General features: G+C 36.8%; 2 protein-coding genes across 19 annotated transcripts; one reads left to right on the forward strand and one right to left on the reverse strand.

The window, feature by feature from the left end:
- Nucleotides 1-987: 987 nt before the first annotated feature.
- On the reverse strand, nucleotides 988-26,165 carry LOC101245706 (ENHANCER OF AG-4 protein 2). 18 transcript variants are annotated; one of them, XR_011214451.1, is made up of 15 exons: nucleotides 25,455-25,977; nucleotides 24,375-24,451; nucleotides 21,365-23,203; nucleotides 20,775-21,279; nucleotides 18,770-18,878; nucleotides 17,616-17,728; nucleotides 17,352-17,539; nucleotides 15,133-15,829; nucleotides 14,567-15,062; nucleotides 13,425-13,517; nucleotides 13,247-13,331; nucleotides 12,914-13,068; nucleotides 3,096-3,200; nucleotides 2,009-2,135; nucleotides 988-1,208 (listed from the first exon to the last, which is right to left on the reverse strand). XR_011214451.1 is itself a non-coding variant. In XM_069293242.1 (12 exons), the coding sequence occupies exons 1-11, from the start codon at nucleotides 25,563-25,565 to the stop codon at nucleotides 13,276-13,278; spliced, it is 4,266 nt and encodes a 1,421-aa protein (XP_069149343.1). In that variant the 5' UTR covers nucleotides 25,566-25,977; the 3' UTR covers nucleotides 12,753-13,068; nucleotides 13,247-13,275. The 18 variants fall into 18 exon arrangements, 5 of the variants coding, with proteins under 5 accessions (XP_069149343.1, XP_069149341.1, XP_069149342.1 ...); XR_011214447.1 differs by having other exon boundaries at nucleotides 20,775-21,282; XR_011214458.1 differs by having other exon boundaries at nucleotides 21,365-23,415; nucleotides 25,455-25,976.
- LOC138341978 (uncharacterized) lies at nucleotides 6,404-7,927 on the forward strand. The gene is made up of 3 exons (XM_069294164.1): nucleotides 6,404-6,885; nucleotides 6,974-7,122; nucleotides 7,593-7,927. The coding sequence occupies exons 1-3, from the start codon at nucleotides 6,404-6,406 to the stop codon at nucleotides 7,925-7,927; spliced, it is 966 nt and encodes a 321-aa protein (XP_069150265.1).
- Nucleotides 26,166-26,492: the final 327 nt, after the last annotated feature.

Genomic DNA, 26,492 nt, shown 5'->3' on the forward strand with positions numbered 1-26,492 from the left:
TTCCTTTGATAAGACATCTCAAAAATTTCATAAAGACATCTCATATATTTACAAACTCGTCAAATATTCATACAGCAATCAAGTTCTAAACATCTTAAATACGTCACTAGCAGCCATCGAATAATGAATATCAAGTCCAAATCATCCTAGTTTGAGAAATACGCTACTAACTACCCTCAAATTATGTATATCAAGTTCAAATCATCTTAGTTTGAGAAATACGTCACTAACAATCATCAAATCATGTAGATAAAGGCCAAATCATCCCAAGTTAAAAAATGTCACAAATGCCCTCGAATCAATGAATAAATAGAACTATCTTATGAGAGAATAATCAAGGCATCAACAAAATTGTACCTGCAATCTTGATGAATAAAATTATGTTTCAATATTTTTTTATTATAATTTTTTTTCACTTTAAAATTTGTTGCGAACATAAAACTCAACATTAACTATCTATTAATTTGAATGGTAAACAGTGTAAATAATACAAAATATGAAACATTATTTGATAAATACATAATTTGTTATCATTATACATATTCACATTGATTTATTGAAACTAAGAGAAGGTGTGGGTACATATTTCACTAAGAAGGAATATGACAATTGAACCTTTTTCCTAAGATAATACTATTTAACATTCTCAAATAAGATATTACATTCTAGAACACTTAAAAATAACATTTTAATATTATTCATGCACTGCGCAGTACATAATACTAATATGGCTAAAAGGTTCACAAAATTCCATTAGTTCTTCTCACTAGTATTACGTCGCCACTCCGCCAACTTCTTATTCCAATTTCCACCAACATTTCACATTTGTAATACTCCTTCCATCCCCTTCTTACGGTTAATTATTTTATTTTATTTTTTAAAATGACTTTAACTATCCACTTTTTAATAAACTAATAGGACTTTTGCTCTGATTGTCCGTTATTACTAATTTATCATTTCACAAATAATTGGAACAGGAGAGTCAAATTCAAATATCCAAAATGACATTAGTATAAATAATTTAATATAATGAACAATAAAGTAAACATTTAATAAAATGAACAATAAACTACCAGTGAAAAACGAGTACCTCCTTCCCTAAGAACAGTACAAAACACAAAATGAATGCACTCTCGTCACTCTATGGTCTACTGAAGAGTGAGTTTCTTGAAATTAGGGTTGCTTTCCTCTTTTCTTTCCTTACTGACCTGAGAAAAAAAACATGACAACTACGCTTAATATTTAGCAACAATCAACACTTACTTACAAATTGAATGAAAGATGAAAAAAATATTATGAATCTTAAGAACTCAACGAGCCCGTTCAAATCAAACAAACAAATAAGGGAATCCTACATGTTGACAACATAATTCTTTTAACTAGTTTTTTTTTCCTTTTCACCCTGTTTACAATGAATTTGCATTTAAAAGTTCAAAGCTTGGCTTCCATTTATCCAAGTTAATGTATAGCAGATGCTTATGCATTGAAACTACAAAGGTTTGTAGTTCGGAGTAAGACAACTCGAATATGCTGAAATGAGAATGTGAAAGGTTGCACCACCTCATATCTACGATTTTTGAAATTGTACATGAATTTCAAAATGGCATTCTTTATCGAAATTCTTGTCCAGATATTTATTTATTTATTTATTTCAATTGAGATGGATTCAAGTCCAAACAAAAAAAAAAAAAAAAAAAAAAAACTCCTTTGAACACCACCTTGAAATATGCTTTACATTTCAACTTCACCCAGATATTATTAATCGGATATGCCTGTGAGTGACGGTACAAATATTGGAAAAGGCGTCTTTGAATTGATAGGGGTATAAACAAATATATATTCGTCTCCTTTTTTGATAATATGCAGAATTAGGAAAATCTCTAAACATGAATAGTACCTACTTAAACTAAAAATATCATAGCAAACAGATTCCAATCATAATCATTGTTAGATAAAATACCCATAATTTATTTGCTTCAACTTGAACATAAGTAGAAAACATCCATACCACTTTGTCTCGACGAATGCATGACACTTATAGAAGCACCAACATTTGACGTTTATTCCAGCACTCTTTTCTGTTAATTTGGGTCCAAGCATTGAATATTGTTCACCTCAGCTACAATCTTCTTCCACTTCACATGTTATCACAAAAATTCAAAACACATGCAGCAAAATAATTTCCTACAATTTCATTTTTGCTTTTTTCTGCCCCACCTAAAGATTAATTTCCTGGAAATCTCAAGAAGTTGATCTTTTAACAACCAACAAATCTTTTCATTTTTTTAAGTAGGTCAAGACGGATGAAATACTCTCCAATTTGCTTTCCCACCATCCACACCAACCTTAACTTCTCTCCTTTCTCAACTCTCTTGGGGCCCTGCCCTTCATCTTCATCACAAGTCATCATCTTTAATGGTCAAACCCATGTTTTATCGTCTTTCAACATAAGCACAGATCATCAGACTGTCAGCTTATGATTAAATGTTTAGGCACCTCAACAGCACTAAGAGCGACTCCGACTACTCCAAATTCAACAAACAACCCAAAAGTTACCATTCTCTCAATGAATAACATCCTAAAACAGATGATTATAATATCAAGAAAACTTTGATGCAAACATTCAGATACAACATCATGGTTTCGACATGTACACCAGTCAACGTCCATAAACAGTAACAGTTAATGAAAAGCTCAGATGTGTGTAAGATTAATACACTACACAAAATCACTGCTGAAAAAGTCCCATGAAAAAAATAACTTTATTAAACCAGCAGATTGCTAGATGTCAATTGGTCAATCAACAGCATCGTGCAAAGATTTGAGGATGGAATGGACGAATATTGTAGATATCCAACTAACTCATATAATATTTCAAATTATTTACACAATTACCTTTTTTTCCCAAAATTGTAACTCCATCCAACGACAGATATACATGAAAATTTTACATAACTCTTTACTTTTAAAAGAAAAAAAAAACATACTAACTGCAAATGTTCTTTCACAAAAAATGACCACCATTTTGTGGTGAACAGACAAAAAGGAAAGCAGTGGCGTACTGGTACAGTTCAGGGATCTGACTACACAATTACCTCAGAATTTTGCAGCAGAACAATCTGCCAGGAACAATTAGATATTATTGTACTGCTGACCAATTAAGGGCTACAATGTTGCATGCTAGCTATCTTCCGTAATACCTGAAACAATTGACATTTGCTAATAAAATCACTCTCAAATTAGATGGCCTCCATCTAGTGAACACAAAAAGAGATATATTCTTCTTGTTGCAAAATGCCCAGAGGGGGTAAAAGCGAAAATTAGGAACAAGAATCAGAAAAGTCAGGAAAATAATTGAAGCACAAGCGTCTAGAACTCCCCAAGGAGCATGCTCAAGTCACTTGTACTAAGAACAAATAAATCGCAATAACTAGTTACTCTAATAGCATTCCTTTCATTAAAGTTGTGCTGCAATTAGTCTATTATTAAGTTGCAGTTGCCTCTTTGAGAACTTCCAAAGCAACTAGCAAAGTACAGCCCTGGGAGCCAGTCAACTTCATCGGTTAAACTACAACAGGTACAAGGACAAGTTTACTTGCAAAAATATAATGTTCTTTAAGCTGACACGGAAACACAGTTCCAGCTATGGTATGGGTAACGAGAAGGGAAGGTGAGACTTATGTTGAACATTTCCTCTCCAAGAAATTATAAATAAACATATTCGAATATAAATGGCTTATAATGCAATACCTTGAAATTTGGTTGATAAACAAGGTTTATGAGGAGATTCTGTAGCCAAGAAAGATCAGTAAACTGAAACTCAAACCCATCAACCATTTTCACAACAAAGGAGAAGAAAGGAGAATAGAGAGATGGAGAAGGTAGAAGCAATTTCCAAAATAAGCAATCTACAATTTGTAAACATAACACCTCCCATCCATGAGCCAATATTGAATAGAAGATAAAAAAAAATTACTAACAGGGCTCAAAGCTAACTACCACGAATCTCAAGCTACAGTGTGATCATACATACTATCTGCAGGCATAGAACGATTTCAATATAAGTTGCAACCTAACATTATATAGAACTTGGGTTCTCAATCTGAAAGCATGAAAACCCTCTTAAACACTGTAATAATCATTTTGCAACACATAGACATTATCCAATATACAACACGACGAGGACATACACACTGAGATGGACTTTTTATGTTACAAATCAGAAGCAAAAACCTCACAGAGATAATTCGAAACACCCTATATCATGGCATTAGTTCTAATATATATTCTTTACCATGTAATACTAACGAATTTCCAACTTGCAAAAATAGATGTAGGTGGATGGTTGGGCCTATCTCACATAATGAATCATACAAGTATGAAGTTTATGTCAGAGCAAATTCAAACTCCGCATGAAAAATATTTCAAGAATCTTCTCAACAGTAAGTATTAGGCTGCTGAAAAAAATATATAGCAAGATGAAATTCTAACAGACAAAACAGTCTGTGATGACTAGACCAAACCATTATTCCATCCATTCTTTTGTGATGACTAGACCAAACCATTATTCCATCCATTCTTTTTTTTTAACCGAGAAATCCATTTGTGACCCATTCTTTGGATCAATCACAGCCTTTGAAATTTGGTGTAGAATGGGTGCGCCCCTCTACCCTTTTCCACCTGAATACCGGGCTCCACTTTGCATGGTGCGGGGCTTGAACTTGCGACCTAAGCCACAAATCCTCCACCTTTTGCCACTCGAGCTAGGCTTGGAGTCCATTATTCCATACATTCTAAGACACATTATTTTTTAAGTTGAGTAATTATGCCAATATACCATCTCTGCACTTAATGTTCAAAAGGAAAAAAGCATCTATGCACCTGATTTTCTTCTGCAACAAGTAAAGAAGGTTATCATTTCCTACCAAGGCAAACTGTGTCCCATGCCCTAATAAAGCCATGTACACATAACTTTAGACAAGACTGGCACAAAAGCTTGAGGGCACCTATAGATACAAAAAAACAGCTTATGATGATTGATGCCTACTAAAACACTTAATTAGGTCTTTAAAGCCAAGATCCTGCAGTTAGTTAACAATAACTTGTTCATGCACTACGCCCCTCCACAAACAATGGTACATACTTCTATGCCAAATCTTACCTATGAAAATAAACATAAGCTACAAAATATGCAAGCTGAAGCAACATATTAGAATTTTTATGTGCTTCCGCCAGCTGTGCTGCATCTGCCTACACAAGGGCAATGCTAGCATGCTTCCTTAGTAGCACTAATTTCAATTCTCCACAGAGCACATGCAGATATTGGAGACGAGCTCTCTCGCCAACTGAATGTTAAATGGTACATATCATCTAGCTTCTCGCACATCTTCCTTCATTTACACATTTGATATAGAAAATGTTAAAAAGCACATCGCTTTCAGAATTCCCAAACAAAAATGTTGTTAATTCACTAAGTGATTGTTTGGATGAAAGGATCAGGCCTTAGGGTAATTAATCTTGGCATAGACTAAGACAATATTTGGTTGGATGGATCACTGTTACAAAAGGCGAGCACCTCCTCGCCTTTGGCGAGAGGCGAGGCGAGGCGATGGGTCCTCGCCATACTCTACCGAGGCGAGGCGAGATCAAAATGGCGAGGTGTGGTGACACAATGGCGACAGAAAATGTGCCGCCTTTTTAATTAAAAATATTTGACATAACAATATTAGTCAAAATTAGGGGTTTTTTTGTACTTTTGAAACTTCTGCTTTCTCCATCGCAACTCTCTCTCTCTATTAACTCTCTTCTCGGCTTCTCCATCGATGTCTCTTTTCCCTCGCTCTCTTCACCAGTTCTCTTCTCGGCTTCTCCATCGCTGTCGGCTTCTCCATCGCGAGACTCTCTCCAGTTCTCCCTCGCCGCCTCGTGATTTTGTTCTCCCTCGTCGCCTCACGATTCTGTTCTCCAGTTCCCTCGCGACTCTCTGTACTCCAGGTATGTCGTTTTCTCTCTTCTTCTTCAATTTTTTTTTTTGTTCTTCAATTTTTTTTTTCAGTTCTGTTTTTTTGGTGTAAGCAGTGCTTACTGCTTTGTGTGATTTTTAAAAAAAAATTATAGGCAGTCAATTAAAAAAAAATCTTTCCATTTTCCTAATTATTTATTCCAATATTCCTAAACAGTGAATTAATTGAATTTAATAACCAATGGCGGATGCTAGCAAAAAGAGGGACATTGGATGGAATTATGGCACTCAAGGAGCGACGAAAGATTCGATTAATTGTAACTTTTGTGGGAGTACTTTCAATGGTGGAATAACTCGACACAAACAACATTTAGTGGGTGGTTTCAAGAATGTTAAACAATGTGTCGCTTGTCCGTCGGAGATTAGAGAAGAAGGGCTTATATGCAAAACAAAATCGCTAATAATCCCAAATTTCAAGTGAGGCAGCCGGAAGAATATATTGATATTGATGATCTTAATGAAATGGATGATTATGCGGAAATGATGCCTCCCTCCAAAACTCAAAAGATATCTTCTAGTGGAGGTTCATCCACCGCACGGAGTGTGATGAAAGGAGCTTTGAACCTCTATTTTTCACAAAAATCAACACAAAAAGGAGGCTTTGAAAAAGGAGGAGGAATTGATGAAACAAAGAAAATTCTAAGAGAGCGTGCGGTAAATGCTTTTGCAATTTGGATGTATGATGCCGAGCTCCCTTTTAATTGCGTCAATCACAAATCATTCGATAAATTTTTTGAGGCGGTTGGACAACATGGCCCCGGAATGAAGCCTCCTACATTCCATGAAGTTAGAGTCACTCACCTTAAAAAAGAGGTGGATAAAGTAGAAAAAATTGTTGATGAGCATAAAGTGCAATGGACAAAGTTCGAATGTTCCATTATGATGGATAAATGGACGGCACGAAATGGCAAAATGATCATCAATATTTTGGTGAATTTCTTCAATCGGTAGTGTATTTCTTGGTTCTGTTGATGCTAGCAATGAATCTACCGATTCCACCAAAATGTACAAGTTATTTGAAAGCACTATCGAAAGAATTGGACCGGAAAATGTTGTACAAATTGTCACCGATAATGCTAGTGAGAATGTCAACGCGGGAAGTATGATGATGGGTGTGTATCCACACATTTATTGGACTCCATGAGCCGCTCATTGCATCAACTTGTAACATATTCAAGGTTAAGCCATATGCTTTCGGTAATCAACATATCCTTTTACTTTCTTTATAGTCAATAATTCATTAGCTACTAATTAATATAATCTAATCTTTCTATAACAATTTTTAAGAAGGCCATCAGAATCCATTCTTACATTAGTCAAAGGCCATTGTTGTTAAACTTGATGAGAAAATTCACCAAGGAAAGAAATTTGAAGAAACCGGCCAAGACAAGATTTGCAACGGCATTCTTAACTTTGAGAGCTATGTACATACAAAGAAAAAACTTGAGAACTTTAGTCCTCTCAACCGAATGGAATTCAAGTAAATTTGCAAAGGAAACTTTGGGGAAAGAAGTTGTCAATCTTATTATTTCTGTCCACTTTTGGAATAATGTTGTTCGGGCACTTACAGTTTGTAGCCCTATGACAAAAGTGCTTCGTTTGGTCGATGGGGAGAAAAAACCACAAATGGGTCATATTTATGAAGCAACGGATAGAGCCAAAGAAGCTATTGCACATGGTTTTCGTGGAGTTAAGAAGCAATATGAGAAAGTGTTTCAAATTATTGATGAAAGGTGGTCAGAACAACTCCATCGGCCTTTGCATGCTGCAGGCCATGTTTTGAACCCAAGATTATATTATAAAGCTCAAGAGGGAACTATATCACAGACTTTGTGGACCGAGTATTATGCATGTGTTGAGAAGTTGGTCCATGATACAACAATACAAAGATGCACTAGTCGTTGAGCTTCCTAAATACAAAATGGCGGATGGACTATTTGGTTGTGGTCCGGCTAAAAGAGCTAGAGACACAAGGTCACCGGGTAAGTGGGTTGATTTAGATCTTACTTAAATTATTTGACTTATTTATAGTCACTAACCTTTAAATTTATTTTATTATCTTACTTAAATTATTTGACTTATTTATAGTCACTAACCTTTAAATTTATTTTATTATAGTTGAATGGTGGTCACTATTTGGTAGTGAAACACCAAACTTGCAAAAGTTTGTCATGAAAGTATTAAGCCTAACTTGTAGCTCATCCGGATGTGAGCGAAATTGGAGTGTGTTTGAACACGTAAGTAAAAATTTATATCCTATTTTTCATATTATATTATTATCAATATCAACTAGTTAATATCAATAACTTATGCACAGATTCATTCCAAAAAGAAGAATAGGCTTACATTATCGCGTCTCAATGATCTAGTGTACATTAAGTACAATAGAACATTGAAACGTCGTTGATGCTCGTGATCTTATTGATCCAATTCGCTTGGATAACATAGATGATTCAAATGAATGGTTAGTTGGATGCCCCGAAGATCAAGATGATGAACTAGTATATGAGGATGATGATCTTACCTGGGATAGTGTTGCTACGGCAATTAGAGCGGACGAGAGTATCTATCATCTTAGGGGACTTTCTTCAAGATCAACAGTACTTGACAAGGGCAAAGGAGTAGAAAGTACATCTACAAGTTCATCTTCAAGTAGGACTCGGACACTAATTGATAAAGAATACGAGGAAGAAGATGAAGAGCAATATAATGATGTAGAGGATTTTGATCTTCAAGAGTTGGATAATTTTGAAGAAGAATAGACTTTTAAAGTTTTGGTTTATTGTATTTTGAATTGATTGGTCTTTAAAGTTTTAGACATTTTAGTATCTACTATTGGTTTTTGAATTGAATATTTGCTAATATGTGTGATTGCGATTAAGATTTTGGATAAGATATGCAATTAAATATTTTTAATTTTTGCTATTAATTGGCGCCTTTATTCAAAAAGGCAAGTGCCTCGCCGCTCGCCTCGCCGCGTGGCGAGGCAGGCCCTTGTCGCCTCTCGTCGTCCACAACACTGGGATGGATTAAGAACCTCTACATAACTAATACAAAAAGTTGGCTGGCATATAAGAAATATCTCTGCACAACTAATGCAGCATTTAGATGGTGTTAAGCTGGTAATAAACAATATCAAAATTCAAGTTATTTTGGGAATCCAGATATTATTCCATGGGGATTCCCTAGAGTTGGGTTTGAATTGCAGTTGGTATGATAATAATCCTCCTCAAAAAACAAAGTTAGTGACATCCAAGTGAGATTTGAAAATATCAGTCAGGTATATTCTTCTTTCATGATAAAGACCAAGTAAACAGTTTCACCTGACTATTACTCCTATTGTCCTGAATCCTCTCTGCTCTTACCTAGACCTTCCTTTCTGGACTTGTCCTCTCTTTGATAAGTTCATTCATAGACCTCAAAGTTTCTTTTTGACAAGTAAACAGGTTTAAATATGGCAAGATGCACTAGACCAGCCCTACAAAAGATAATTACAGAGAGTGAAAGTCACCTGTCAGAGAGTTCATATATCTTCTTTGCTTTTGGGTGGGTATTTTTTTTTTTTTTTTGGGGGGGGGGGGGGGGGGGGGGGGAGGGGGGGTATTCCAGAGGTTTGATGTTGTGCATAATTTGGCAACCAACTAAGACACTGTTGTAAAACCGGCCACTGATAAATAGTCCTAATCATATTTGCTGGTTTTCCACAATAACCACGAGATGTCAAACTACAATAATCTAGGATGCCATATTACATTATTCTGGTAAAGCTTCCTTGCTTTTGTACTTTCCACAATATGTGATTGAAGAAATCTCACAGGTAACCAACCATTAGTGGAACAATATATGATAATGATCCCAAGCCATGAAGGCATATAATATCTGTTAACCATCAAAATTTGCAGGATTTCAAAAAACAGATATGCCTCTCATGGAAGAATTACGCAATTGTCAGCATAGGTGGGCACTACCAACAAAGTAATGCTAAACCAAATAAAAACTGTTATCTATTTGTGCATGAATCTATGGAAGTTGGAAAAGTTTTTCAACAAGAACATTTTATACATCATTCTCTATGTGAACAGCAGTAACTTAACCAGACTACACCCATAAAAAGTAAATTTTCTGTGTGAATAACAGTAACTTAACCAGTACATACCTATAAATAACAGTAATTTAATTGGACTAGAAATGATTTCTCTTAGCTTTGAATTTCACAAGATTACATGACTTATTCCTAATCGTTCGCCCAGAGCTCTAAATTTTAACAATGCTACCAGATTTGTACTTCACTAGGTATAAGTGAAGCCTTTCATTTTTGGCAGTCTATCAACTACACAGTAAAATTAAGAACAGTTAGGTAAATCCACAATTTCTGTCTTATCCAGCAGGTTTAAGAACAAGCCCAACCAATATTAAGTATATCTGAATGTCAAAGAAAATCATGTTCAAGAGAGTCGGCAAATGGAGAAGCAGGTCCCAATAAATGTAAGAAATAAGATGTTGAAGCACCGACAACAGATATGTTCAGATTCTTCAAAGATTATTAGTTTGTAAGAACTAAACTCTGAACAGTTTATTTTAATACTTACAATGGGTGTAACAGCAGCTTCTGAGAATCAGTGTACATAGAATTATTCAGATAATACACTAACCATTCAGAAGGTTCAATTTAGTTACTCAATACGGTGGTACCGTGGTAGCAGCAGCTTCTTGAGAATCAGATAACTTATCACCACCGTAATCTGATATGTAACAAGAACTAATTACACATGTTCCAGTTTTGTCCCAAAACTTTGGTAAGTTATTTAAAAGGCTATATTTTCTAAATTAATTTTATTACTCAGCATGGTGGTAGCAGCAGCTTCTGAGAATCAGATTATGGTAATGTTGAGAATCAGATTATGGTAGTGGTCAGTATCAGATTATGGTAATGGTGAGAATCAGATTATGGTAACTTATCACCACCTAATCTGATATGTAAAAAAACTAATAACACGTGTTCCACTTTTTGTCCCAAAACTTTGGTATGTGTTATTTATTAGGTTATATTATCTAAATCCACTTCAGATGAAATTCCAAATTATAAAAAAAATTTACCAAACAAATAGAAAAACAGTCTTATATCAGTTGTTGGCTAAGATGAAATTAAAGACCTCAAAGATGTCATACAGCATTTTGTGCCCACAGAAGGAACATCTTGTGAAGAGAAAAACTTCTACTCATTGAATACATAAAAAGTACACCATTTTTATTGTCTTATAGCTCACAGCGAAAATAATGTCATCTGTAGAACAAGTGATAGTTTTCTTTAACAGATCCAAAGTCCAATCAAATATTTTAGCTCTAAAGAATCCTATTCAATATTAATTTATCCAAGGAATCAATGATTGATGCAAATTAAGGGGGGAGAACATTAACTCCATACACAAAGGGGAAAAAAGGGTCATCGGTTGTCCTTATGTTTGACAGAATTATCATACCGACTCATGTAGATACATGTTTTATTTCTTTGAAGATAAGTTTAATACAATAATTTGAAATTGGGAAAAGTCAAAAAGTTGGTCGAAAGATATCACATTAAATTGAACTAAGATATTTCTAACTTGCACTCACTTCAAGCTAAAGAAGTGCTATTTATGCAATTGGAACAACTGTTCAGGTTAAGATTAAACTAAGAAGTAGGCAGCTTAGGATGGGACTGAGGGGTAAGAAATGCATCTAGTAGCATGACAGCATTTCAATAACGGCGCCTGTTAAGATTTCAGCTCCGCTGTTTCTTTTACCATCCTTTTTTTTTTCTTGCACGACAATTAAAATATAGAGAACTTCTGATATAAATCACTAATATTATTACATAGATATTAACTTATTTTTCAGTTTCATTTGATCTGATGATGGCATGAGTTGAGCTTAAATGGGGGAAAAATGAGGATTCATATAGTTGAACCCAAATTGTTTGTAATTGAAGCATTGTCGATTCTTTTTTGTGTTTTGTGATGGATATGTAGGCAACAAAATAGCCCTTGATATAGATCACTATATAACAAATTCATATCACAAAACAAAAAAGAGAGGTCACTCACTTGTTACCCTCTAAAACTGATATCAAAAATATTCTCCAACATCAAGACCAAGAAGAAGATGGAAATCCCAAGGAAAACCAATAAAAGATAAATGAAGATTCGAATTGCTTCCTTATCTGCACTATGTATCCAATCCTATTTGCACAGATGTTCCTAACCAGGAGATGAGGGGGTGCTTTGAAGGGGGGCGAAAAATGTTGACTTCTCTTTGTTTGTATCAAGACGCCCGAAGGGCTGACCCTATGCACCGCAGGAGCCGTGACCCTAATGCTCATGTGTATGTCCAATTAGAAATTTTCAGTTGATAGGCATCATGTGCCTTCAACCGTAAAACAAAAACCTCTGATTAACTTGCTAACATTTACAAGAAAGATTAAATAGAAATGTGAGCAAGGGTTAAGAATGCCAACATGGAAATTCTCAAAATTGAGAATCTGAAACAGGGAAAATTTTGGCTAGCCTATATCAGTTATGCATCCTCCCAAATTTCCAGTTATATATGAAGTATGGAAGCAAATTATATCAATACTCATTGGTAAACATATTCTTCAAGTTATGAAGGATTCTCATTGTACACGGATAGAGTAAGTAACTCATTGCTGATATATGATAGGATTTTACTTGCATTACCTGGAGACTAAAAGAAATCACCAAATCCAACAAGATTTACCAGTTTAAAAAAAAAGAAGATGATTTCTTGTTAATAACAAAACTGAAGGAAGATGACCAGCTAATACAAATTTCTCATCTGCACCAAACTCTACAACTCAGTATAGTCAGCATAATTACAAGGGTCAACAGGGCTTACACTTTGTTAAGTATGTGTCTGTGAAATGCATTTGTCAGGAAAATTACAATAGTACAAAATCCTGCCAAGGGTCACCCAACTTTACAGCAAATGCTCTAATGACTGTCTTTTTTCCAGACGTCAGTCCTGTATCCTACTTGAGCCACCATTAGATACTGAAAAGAACAAACATAAAGGTCATACTTCACCAAGAAAGAAGAATTTAAGACAGAAGTGCAGTAAATGACACCATTCTTAAGAGTCCAAGCACTCTACATGCACAAAGCTCGGATGTGCAGATATGTCAACTAAATCCTTTTCCAAACTACAAACCCTGATTAACCACTAACTCACCGATGATCAAAACCAACTGTCAATGGCCCTCATGCTGGCCTCCAGTTGAGGACAGTTACGTCCGGTCGGCAAGGCATTCCATGACCTACCACATTAGTCGGTCAGTTCTTTCTCCCACAAAGCTGAGACTAAGAATCAAGAAGCAAATTTAACTATAAATTCTTCACCAATATATCACCTGAAATTGGAGGACCAGTAGGGAAAGCATTTGACCCAGAAGGCTGGAATCCAACATTACTCACAGGTGGTCTATCAGGTGGTCTAAAATAACCTGCCATGAAAGTCACTTGTCAAAGTGGTCTATTGAAGAACTAAACAATGATTGACGATTCAAAATTCAAGATTGCTCCACATTTTCTTTTAGTTAACAGATGTCACAACTTCAACATTTTACCTAGATAAGAACTTAGGTATATATTGTAGGCCCACATATGTGAAAAAAGAACAAATTATTTTCCGGCCACAACTTGAAGCCATCACGTTATCACTTAACACGAGACGGAGTAAAATTGGAATGAGAAAAGAAGGAAAGAGGGAGCGCCTACTAAAACTATATGTGAGTGTCACACCTTCATATGAATCATTTAAAGAGACCTCAAATGTCATGCCACAAAAGAAATTGAGAAAGTATCGAAGAATAAAGTTTAGCATGATACTGTTTCTCCAAATACATTTATGGTTGTTACTGATCACAACAAGCGCAAGAGCTGCATCACCAACCTTACTGGCGGTGGAATGCCATATACATTATCACTTCCCCTTTTTCTATTAATAACTATATTTTACCGAGTATACAGGAGAATTCCCGCATGCAAGATGTATACAAACCTACATATACGCCGTACAAAAACATGACTCTCTACAAAGAGCGCACAATCAAATGTCACAGGTGCATAGTATAACTCTTCAACAATCAGCAAGCACCAATAATTTATTCAATTATTACATGTACCACTGACAAAAACAAATAAATCTAAGCAGAACCTATGCCCTGACCCAGTGACACGCAACAGCTAGATTTTGGTAAGCCAAGTGAATGACTTCTGTTTCTACGGATAAAAAACAACAGTTGATATTTAGAGCTTGTGCCAGTTGCATGCACGTTACCACTTGACAATACATATAAAAGAGGGCCAGTATAAGCATCATATGCAGGCTTGAAAATTTGAATAATATGGTCTGTCAAAACTTATGAGTTATTGGAGATTTACTAAGAGCTAGAAGAAATTTATTTTATTTTTTTTAGAAATTTAGTATATCCAAATTCCTGCCACTTTGTTTCTCATGTAAATCAACAAAAGCATAGCAAAAGAATCAAACCTTCTTGAGCAATAGTTGGACCAGGGCATGATCTTCCTGCACCAATCCACATACTGCGCTGGTGGTCACCACTGAACTCATTGGGTTGAACCCTCCACTGTTCATCACCAATATAACGCCTCGATCCATCAGGGCGCTCTGGTAATGAGCATGGTGTAGGATATGCTTGTTGTGGATGTTGCTGCACTGGGGCCCTTGGATACGAAAAACTATTGGAGGGGATTTGATGTGGAGGGTTAAGATGCATGGGCCTTGGGGCAAAAGGCACATTACCAGGTTGAAATTTCTGCGTGGACTGAGAAACTGGTGGGTTTATATATGCATCGTTATAACCATATTCCAAAGGTCGTGAACTATATCCAGAAGATTCCCGCAAATTACTAACTCCTGCTGGTGTAAACGAAGGTGGTTGCAATGGGAATACCTCATTCCTATTAGAAGCATTGATACGAGGACCATGAGGCATGTTTCCAGCTACCTGTGGTAGCCGATGACCCTGTGAAAGAATAGTAGTCTTAGAGCCATATAATGAGAGAACATAAATAGATCACAGCAAGAAGCCTTACACTGGGTATGTTACTAACTTCATTTGGAAGAGGAGGTTGCGTATATGCCACTCCAGGCGAAGACGATGGTACTGATGGAGTGAGAGTGTGTAAGTGTTGTGTCCCTACTTCATGTTGGAGTGAAAAAGAAGGTTGAGGGAACATGAGAGGAGGTGGTCCAGCGGGCAGTGGAGGGAACGGATGTGGCTGAGATGGAGGTAGTGGGGGCTGTGATGGAGGAAGTGGGGGTGGTGGGGGTGGTGGAGGTGGCAATGGAGATAATGGAGGTGGAGGTGGAGGTGGCGCCGGTGATGGAGGGGGAGAGGAAGGCAAAGGTGGGGTGGGTGGAGGAGAACAAGGAGGTAATGGTGGGGATCCCATAGGTAGAGGCGGCAAATCAGATATATTATCTAAAGCTGATTCCAGGGTTCGATCTGAGCCAGACTGGTTCACATCATCTGCAAACAAAGGTCTTTCATCTTTTGGGTGGCCAGAAACATCTTCCATTTCAAGCTCGCCGTCCACATCCTCCAAGATACAATGACGCCTGTCACTAGGAGTGACCATATATCTTTCAGCATTATCACCTGTTGCAGGTGTATGCTCTATTGCTAATTCCTCAGCAGCTTCATTTTGCAAATTACGAAGAACATCTTCTTCTTCCTCCTCATCAAAAACGTGAGAGGATAAAAATCCAGGCAACTGAAATGTAGCATTGCTGAAAACACAAGTAGGAATAAAATATGTCAGAGATTAAAGTAAACCAGCAGCTATAAAAATATTATGTCTTCAATGACAGCAAAAGGGCAAAACATTGCTACCAATGCTATACAAACAAAATGCCACAGATTATTAGAAAATTATAAATGTGGAAAGAAGTTCCCATGGACATCTTCTATATCAGTAACAAATTCTAAGAGAACAAAAGAAACTACGTCAACTGCAGTTGGTTACAATCTTGAACACTGTTCTTAAAATTGGTGTTTAAGACCCAACAATAAGGTCTTACTCCTGCATCTAGTCAATAACATTTCATAATATGAGCCACTCACAGAAATAAGCATCTGCACCAACAGGAAACAGAGCAAAACACTCATGTGGTGTGCACAGATCCAAAAACAAACACTTGAAAAAGGAGTAGGTTCAAAAGATCCATCTCTGAGATATCAACCCCGATGAAAAACGGGTATTCAGATTTCAGAAAACCCCTTAACAATTCCAAAAACAGAGGAAAATATATGCACACTGATTCCTTCTTACAGATACACACACTGATTCCTGTCTCAAACATTCTCCTACCATTCAAATTGGGATCCGAAACAAGAATCAGATACCTTTTTATCAAAAAAGAAAAACAAGAATCACATACCTATTTCATGAATCAAAAATTAAATTGAAAGGCTTGAACAAATTAAAGGAGGATCATGGAGCAAATAGTTAAATTATTTTATCAACTACAAACATATATTCAGTGCTATTCTAACATATCCAAATATTTGCTGCAAATGTACTCTCAAGGACGGTACTCGAATAAGCCCGTTCAGAAAAGGTTTGAAGAATATGATCCACATGAGTTAGCTGGGAGAGCACATCATTCAGAAATGGGGAAAATAAGGGGGAAAGGTGGGTTCAAAGCTTTTTGACAATTCCTCTACAAGTGAAAACGCAAAAGGCCGATAAAGTTCCTGGGCATTAAAGCAAGAAATGAAAAGCAAAAGCCTAAGCATGCACTTTGCACCTCACTTCCAAAGCACATGCTTCTTCATAGTTGCGTCTACAATCCTGAAAGAGAGTGACCCCTAGCTCACATCTCTTTGTGACTTGACATTTAATAAGATGGGTTTTCAGCTTTAGAGCCAGTTCCCAACCATTCCAAGGAGAAGAGAATTACAAGTATAAAGTCCTACACATGGGACAGAACACTTCAAAGAGGTAGGAAATTGTCTTCATCCCCCATCTGAAATTCATCAGTGATTTCTAGATTCACATTCAATACCGACATTAAAGTCCACACCAGCATCAACACAGATAATTATACTGAATTCAGATTATGAATCACAGCACCACCGATAACAGCATAGGAAGTTACAGTGCTTTGTTTTTTTCTTAAACAAACAATATAACAAAGGGGCACTATAACGCAGACGCACATGAAAACGAATTGAAAGTTTCATAGCGACACTATTAAGATTCATAGACAAAAGTATTTCACAAGAACAAGGATGGAGTAAGTTTCTAACCTGCCATACTCATCAACAAGCATGCCTTCCATCTCTCTTATAGGATCATCAATAGCACGCTCAGCTCGAGATGGTCGTCTAAAGGACAAACCACCAGACGAATCATCATTCGACGAACCAATATCATCCATATGACGGCGAAGAAGAGAATCAGGATATATTTTCCTCTCAAGCCATAATCGCAAAACCTATAAAGGAGATACAATCAACATCATGAAGGGCTGCTTTTAAATGACCAACTGGTTCTAGTGTTTGGACAATCACCTTGAGACATTGACGACGGTTTTCCTGGGCACCCACTCCTGGAGGAGCAGCAGCTCCCAAAAGACGAGGTAATGCCGCTTGAACAGCAGGAATATATGATGCTCCTGCAATGCCTGAACAAAATACATGTAACAAGGCAGAATCAAATCTTATTCAAGTACCATATGCCACAATATTACCAGATTTTTAGCAAGTAAAAGGATTGAGAAAATACAACATAACACTTTTTAACTCTATCCACAAAGCAGTTAGTTGATTCAATTTTAACATAGAAAGCATCCACCGATCAAGAGCTTTGCATGAAAAAACACAAGGAGAAAATAAGGCAGTAGCACGGTATGGGATCAGTCCCTTGTTCTCAGAGTTAAGTGTGAAATAATTTAGTCATGATCTTACGATCTGAAAATCTCTTCATGCTATACATTAAGATCCATTTCTTCAATCACCATATGTGATTAATAAATTTCTACGTACAAACCGAACTCCCACCGACTCCATACTTGAGCAGATGGCTTAGATCCTTGTTTTCTATCTTCGTAGTTCAGAAAAAATTGCAAACTGCACTGCGAATAACATAAGACCTCTATTCTAGCAAGTAATATGAGCCTTAAATGATTACATTTATGGAAGGTAGCCTGTAGATATTTTTTAATGCCTGTCAGTGTATAATAAGTTAAAACACTTTGGTAAAAGAGGAATAATGTGTTGGTTGAACTGGGCAATAGCTTCGGAATCAATAGCTCAGTGAGATAGGCCACCCGCGCTACTACTAGTGATAGATAGAAAAGGTGGGAGAGGAGCTGCCAGTGCAGGAGTGATATTGTAACCAATGTGCAATCGCCAAAATGTAATGTAGCAACAAAATTAGCCAAAATTCATCCTGGACTCCAACTGAATTTATGGAGAAGGCAATTGTAAAGTATTGGTACCTCATACTATAACAAATACCCAAGAAACAAGAAAAAAATTTGGAAGAGACCAAAATCAGGGAAGATCTTGTCAACCTGTGCACTCCCGCTAAACTATACGTGGAAATGGACTCAGAGATGTCACTTAGTGAAGGGAGGTAGGTACAGAAGAAATCAACGAGAAAGTAAGAGATGAAAACAAAATTAAGAATCATAAATGTAGGATGGTTTCACAAGAATCTTTACCTTTATGACTATGAGAGCACTGAGTTATAGAATCCACCAAAAAAAACAGGTCCACCCTGCGATGAAAGCTAGTTTCATTTTCCAACTTCCGGGTAAGAAGTTCAACGACCTGCATTAAAGAGGGCTGAATGCTCAAGAAGAAACTACAGGAGGTGACAATAAATGTACTCATCACAAAAGTTGCTATATGCAGAGAATTACCATGATAATTATAAGTTAGACAGGTTAAAATCCCAAGTCCTACCTTCTCATTCAACAGCACACATTTCACACACCAACATTTAACTTAATATGCAAGATTCAAAAATAAATTAATTAAACCTATTTAGAAAAGAACTTCGGATAAAACATTTGTCTAGACTAACTGACTGGAATATATAGAAGAAAAGAATGGCAACAGTTAACTCAATATGCAAGATTCAAAGCTCAGATAAGTAATTCAACCTATTTTTTAAAAAAAAATTCAGATAAAACATTTGTCTAGACTAAACTGAATATATAGAAGAAAAGAATGGCTCTGCCGACTAAATCTTGTTAGCTTTCCAAGAAGGACTAAAATGTGAGAAGTATAGCAAGTTAGATTCTGGAGAAGTCTTGGAGCAGGCAAGTCAAAAGCAGTTGTACTAGTTGTTTTCTTGCTGCTCACCCCTACCCTTTGACAAAGACCAGGTACAAAATATCACCACAATCTTTAACCATTTTAGCCAATGCAGAGAAGTCCTTTATTTTAACTGGAAAGTTATTTTAATCATTCAGATTGATATTACATAAAATTCTACGATAAAATAAAACAAACTAAAATTTTCAAGTAAAGAAAGCTTGTCTTACCTCTGAAGCCAGCCTCTAACTCAGTTATTCTTGCTGTTAAGTCTTAGTTAAGCCATAGTTTATTAGGTTTAAAAGGAAATCACAACAGCATTGTTTCTCCTGCTTCACGACACTATCTATAATCCAACTCTTGAAACTTTGGTTAGAAAGAAGATTTTCGCGGAAGAAGCCAAGCTCTAAAAAGCCCTTTTAAAAAATTATTCCCAGTTATACAAGAATGACATCTAATAACAAAAACACACCCCGACTGTTTGTTTTTTTTTTGAGATTAAAAACCCGCCCCGAATGGCCAAGGAATAATTAACAGAAGAAATGCATCCCTCATGAATCAACGACAATGAGAAAATGACCATAAGCTCTTACACCTTCATAAGGTCATCAGACTCACCACTAAGCACCTAAACTATTTTGGTCACTTAACCCTCACGCCAGCACTTTTACCTCAAATCACTAACTGACACCTCATTTCATTAGATGAATTGTTAGGGAATTATTTTCTCCTAAAACTTTCATTTAAATGCCATAAACTCTCATATCTTCCATCAATACTATACACGTTGTCTGGTCTTAGCAGACACACCTATTAATGAGAAAGGTCAAAACAGAACTTCTAAACAATCACACAGAAGCAAATGCTCAATCAATGACACCAACCATGTCTTGACACACCACCTGTGCACCCATTAACTCCATCAAATAAAAGAACTAAAAAGGGGAAAGCAAGCAGATGGAAAAGTTGAACACAAACATATCATGAATGAACTTATACATATTATATATCATGAACCCATGAGCACTCCCGATTCTTTTATCAGCACAATGTCACGCAAAGAGTTGAAGAACAGACAGATAAATGCTTTGCATAAAGAAATATTGATAGACCAGGTTGATATTTTCTCATGCAAAGAGAATTTTAATAAGCAATATCAGAGAACTTTTTATGAGTAGTCTATAATGACATTTAGAAATTACATGTACATAACTTTTTGTCATGATCAATATTTTAAAGGCGGGGGCGTGAGGCGAGGCGTTTTATACCGTACTGAGCGAGGTGTAAGCTCTGAGACACAGGCTGTAAGTTCCATGGATCTACGGGGCGTAGTCTCATGTATATATTTATAGTTTTATTACTAATACATAGTATATCAGTTGCGAAAGGGAGAAAAGTGGTGCTTACCTCATTAGCAATGCCATACTTTGCACAATCAATTGCTAGACGGGTTGCACGTCCGATACTCTCTTTGGTCCGTGATAATGTTTCTATCATTCCTTCAAAAGCATCACGAGCAACAGCTGCCTCAGTGCCACCACTGAGTGAGCCCCCAGAGGCCCCCAGGCCTGAAATTACTCTCTTCTCCTCATTTTCTTCAGGCTCAGGTGGATTTAGCAATGAGAACTGCCGAATCTCTGATGAAGGAGATGAGCGAGAAAATAGAACTTGCATTTCAGGATGCAGCATGCCAGAGCTTAATGGTTGAGAACCAAGAGCTGAATGGGGGCTCCCTCCCTGTGGTTCAGCATAGGGGGCCACAGCAGCAAGGGTATTACCATGAATGCTCTGCAAGTGAGCTTGCCGCCTTTTAGCCTGGGCAGCTGCTATAAGATGCTTCATGGACGTATCCTGGTCTATAACTTTGGAATCTATCAAAGCATTAAGCTTCTCATCTCTCAAAGCTTCAAGCCTGCTTTTGCCAACAAAAGTGGAACATCACATCAGAAGGAACTGGCAATAAGAAGTTTCAAAGAGAAATCAAATATCAAATGTACCTTTCAAACCGTGTAGACATGCTTTCAACAGGATTACCAGGCACATGAGCAGGTTCAGTCATCGAGGAACTAGACTTTGGCGTCGTTTTTTTCCTTTCATTGGTAGAAAATATCTTACTTCTTTCATTAATAGGTTGATCACGAGGAGGATTTAAGTTATCAGCAGCAATAAAATTGCCAGTATCAGATTCAGCTACCCATTTTTTATGATCATTCTGAGGTTTACCAGATAGTTTAGCACCTTTTTGTGGCTCTGAGACTGGTTTGCCAGTGAACCCAGGGGACTTTTTGGGGGATATAGTATCAGTTTGACCTTCCCTAGAACTTGTTTTTGGAGTTCCAAATTTCCCAGGACTACATGAAAAACTTGTATCAGTAGGTATACGCTTCTTCTCCACATTTTTCTGAAGAACACGCCCAGAAAGTTCTCTGTGTAGTCTGACAGATGGTGCATGCTCCTTGATAGAGCTATCATCAACCGTGCCCGAAACTTTCGCACTTGGTTGGTCATTACTAGCTGTTCCAATAGATAGGTCAGGCTTCTTCACTGAATTGGGGAAGCGAGAAATAGCATCCCTCTTAATAGATCCTCCATGAATTGGAGTTTTGGGCTCTTCATTCTCATTATCCACACACAAACGGACGGCTCTCCGCTTAGTAGGAAGTTGAGGAACAGGAGAGGAACTAGACATAGCCTCCATTGCCCGTCGATGGCGCTTTGATGGTGGGAGAATATCTTCTTCACCACAATTATTTGAACCAATAGCACCTTCATGCAATTTCAGCGGAGTGTGATCCTCGGCTTTTCCCAGTGGTATTGATTTTTTAACCTCTGATTTCACCACTTTAGCCTCATCATAAATTTTGCTCGCCATAACAGCATCCATTGCCCCATCAGCACATTTGATCTTCTTAGGATGATCTGCTATTTCATTGCGTCGCAACATCTGTCCAGGTTCAACTTTCAATTTCTTGCTAGACAACTGAAATTTTTTCTCCTCAATATGGCCAAGAGCAGCATCCACCGTCTCAGGTTTTCTATCATTCTCTCTTTTTATCTTTTTCCTACCATCGGTACCTGACTTAACCTCTGGCACTAATTTTTTGGCACTTGCTTTTTTAACAGTTGGATCACTGGTAGTATCACTAGTTCCTTGAATTTCATGTCCACCCCCAGCTCTCTTCTTTACCAGCTTTGCTTTGTGTCCATTTGTCAGCTGCTTCCGACCACTATCAAGCTGCTTCACGTCATTAGATGATGTAGGAGGATGAAAATCTGCATCAGGAAAATGACTCCTCTCAGCAGTTCTCAAGTTCTCCTTGTGGATCAATTGCTTATCATGTTCAATGGGATCGCTGTTTTCCTCACCTGTGCTTTCTGTATTAGGCAGTGAAGCCAAATCCTTTCCTGAATTAGAAATCCCACTGTGAATGGACACCACCTTTAAAGATGAGATTGATGGAGGCAAATTACCCTCTGAATCATGTGAAACTATATCAGCAGTATCATCTTTAATCATCGAGCAGCGCTCTAGCCCAGATCCCTCTACAAAGCTTGTGATATCTGTTTCTTGCTTAGACTTTTTATCCCCGTCCATTTGGTCCAACTCAGTAGCAGCAGACACCCTTTCAACAGAAGCTATTCCACAGCCTGGAGCTGTTTTATAAGCCTCATCTCCTGAAACACTGGAATCTTTCTGCTGTAACCCTTCAAATTCTTCACAGATTTGCCTCACTGCTTGGGCAAAATGTTTTACTGTTTTACCCTGACATCGAGCTGACACTTTATTTTTAACATCGACGGTAAATGCCGTAATATCTGCTGGGGCGACAAATGCTCTGTTGACAGGGTAAAAAAAAGGGAAGGAAACATGTTTCAATGATGAACAAATTTCAGAAAAGGAATGACTCAGGCAGAATATGGTGTTCCAGACAAGGATATTCAAATTGTAGTCTTCTTCATGTTTGTTGCCAAATTGACATAACTATTCCTTAAATAACCATATGAACACAAAATCATCATATCCAAACCTACTAATCAGGGATGTTGCCTGTCCAAAAAAGGATACAACTAGACTTAAATATTACAGCAATACCACAATTTGACTTTGCTTTAGGCTACTTGAATATGTTACTAAAAATGAATGCAATAAATGGAAAGATCATAAAGCACCCAGGATAATCGAAATTAAATCAGCATCAGCCAGATCTACTACCAAATATGGAAAAAAAAAACATGTAATCAGATTACTGAAAGAGAAAAAAAGATGATACTCCCTCCGTTTCACAAAGAATGGCCTCGTTTAACTTGGCACGGAGTTTAAGAAAAAAAGAAGACTTTTGAATCTTGTGGTCCTAAATTAAAGTTATGTGGTCTTAAATATGCCACGTGGAAAGCTGGAATTAAAATGTTACCAAAAAAAGAAAAGAGGTTTTTCTTTTTTAAAGAGACTATTAAGGAAAGGAGGTCATTCTTTTTGAACTGGAGGGAGTATGAATAATTCATAATCCAGAAGTAAGGACTAAGCAACCCTAAGACAAAACTGAACTTCACTAGTTCTGCTAAGAGAAGAATCTATGGCATTTTCAAAACTAACCAACACAAAACCTCTATAACAATGTATGCACATGTTGAATAAGCATTCAACCACACCCCATATTTCATACCTCAACGAGTGTGATATTTGAAGGTCATTTAAAAAAAATGGTAGCAAAAGTAACTTGATCTGCAGTAGCATGAAAGATGTCCCAGTTTTTTATTCAGAATTAGACCGCATAATTTGCAACGCATCATTCTTTTTTTATTAATGGAGAAAAAGGAGTGATGCTTCAGAGTTCAAAAAAAGTGTTGGCAGACTATTATATACCTGAAGATGGTAACAAAGCATGCCTTTTTTCATCTTTCAATTAAGTCGATCACAAAGGATCCGTGAAAGCAAAAATAAAATCCAACAATAAACTATTTATCTCCATGAACAAGCATGGGAAAACAGATGCAGGAAGCACTTACATTTCCTGTGTACCGAAGAACTGGACAAAATACTTTTTGGGATCAGGAGCTCGAGCCCAATCTTCTGGTTTGCTAATCTGGAAAAAATGAAGATTACATAAATAAAATCACAATATAAGCGACAAGTGACAAGATGACGAGCACCGATACAACAGAACCAGAACTGACAAAACAATCTCTGAATGTCCTGTACTACCAAAAAGGACAACCCCAAGATCTTACTGAGGGAGGAACAAAAAGCAACAAGTAACATGAGCACAATAAATAAACAAATGCTGCATTTAGAAGGTCTGGAACCAATAAACTAACAGTCAACATATCGTGGAAAAAAAGGGATAGATATGCAAGTTCATGACAGTGATTTTCTAACAAAATTCATAGTAGAAACAAAATCTCAAGAACGATAGGCGCAGTAAAAACGTGTGGAAATGACATCAACGCGAACAAAGGAGAAAGTGAAAAGCATCCGCGGGTATTTAATACCCATTATAAGAGGTCAATAAACTTTTTAGCAAAATTTAAGATAGAGATATACTACTGATTTGTCCTCATCGTTTCAAATAGATCTCATCAAAACCTTCATAAACTGAATCATAATAGACAGCCAACAAGATCCATTATTTAGAGAAACCAATATATCTCCATAATATATGAACTCATATCCAGTCGTACTGTCCTCTCTACAACAAAGAAAGAACGAAACCTAATTCATAAGTCAACCACACCTGATTTCCAAGAGAAATCGTAATAAAATCTGAAAAGCTAAGTCATATATATCACAACAATCATTCAACCCTCGAGACATATCAATAAAAAGGAACTTGATACTTTTTCACAACAGGATTCACTCCACACAGTTTAAGAACCATTTGACGAGATTATCATCAAGCTCAAGAAACAAAAAACAAGTGACAGAGAGATTAAGGGCTTTCGAAGTTAAAAACATTCAGATTAAAACATCCTTCACTACATTTAACTGAAGACTCGTTCATGAACTTTGTTGTGATTACAGCAAAAAAGGTCTACAAATAACAAAGTAGGTTGAGACGACAAACTGATCAGCATTGAAGTTTTATTTACCTTAGCAGGCCAAGCAGGGAAGCCTTTAACCTTAGCAAGGACCAGATCACCGAGACTCAACTCGCTCATCGACTTCACTCCTTTAGCTCCACGTTTACGACCTGGAGCCATTCCTTAATTCTATCAAAACCCTAGATATACTACTTTCCCGCACAAGGGTTTCCTTTCCGTATGTTTACCTCCGATCACAAACAAAGACGGAAATAGAGCACCCTATCTATACTTGAGGATATTAAGTTTCTGTAACTATGCTTTCTTTGTGTTCAGAATTCGATTAAAAAGAGTGTTCCCAATTGATGTACGGAATGAAAAACCCTAGAACTCAGATGAAAGATACGTCGACTTAGCCGGCGGCGAATGGGCTGTCAAGGGAGAGCGAGGCATCGGAATCGACGGAGTTGCACACAGAGTTGCTGCTCTCTACATCAGAATTTTGCATTTAGGGGGAAAAAGTGGGGTTTGTGTGTGGCGGTGGATGATATATAGAGAGAGACAAACGACCGTAGTAATGGTATTGTACGTATTATCAAAAGGGAGAGGCAAAAGGTAATAGCTGAAAGAAGAGAGGGTATAATGGGAAGTTCCTGTAGCAATTGTTGTGTTATTAGCTTGGATCTTTGGGTTATTTGTGTCTTCATTGATCAAATCAAAGGTTATTGTTTAGATCTCAGTGGTACTACCGTTTTTTTTTTTGGTTTCGTGTTCATGTTTGTGTTCGTGTTTGTGTTTGTGCTTATTTTTATACATATATAATTGAGATGAAAAATAAAAATGGAATAAATTGTTCAATAACTAGATGAAATGAAGAAAAAATTTAAAGGTCGTTAGAATATAATTAATAAATACGGTAAGATATTTAAATGGATATAATTGTGTTCATCTTCTTACAAAGCATTAAATAAGTGAGCAGACCTTAAAAGAGGAGGAAATATATGATTTTACCTATACTTATATTTGATTTTGAGAATTTCAATTTATATCAGAGCAGAAAATTTGGAGATGTTGATTAGACGATGATTGTTGCAGGATGAAATTTAG

This window comes from Solanum lycopersicum, chromosome 2 (assembly GCF_036512215.1).
Source record: "Solanum lycopersicum chromosome 2, SLM_r2.1".
In the NCBI taxonomy this organism is placed as follows: Eukaryota; Viridiplantae; Streptophyta; class Magnoliopsida; order Solanales; family Solanaceae; genus Solanum; species Solanum lycopersicum.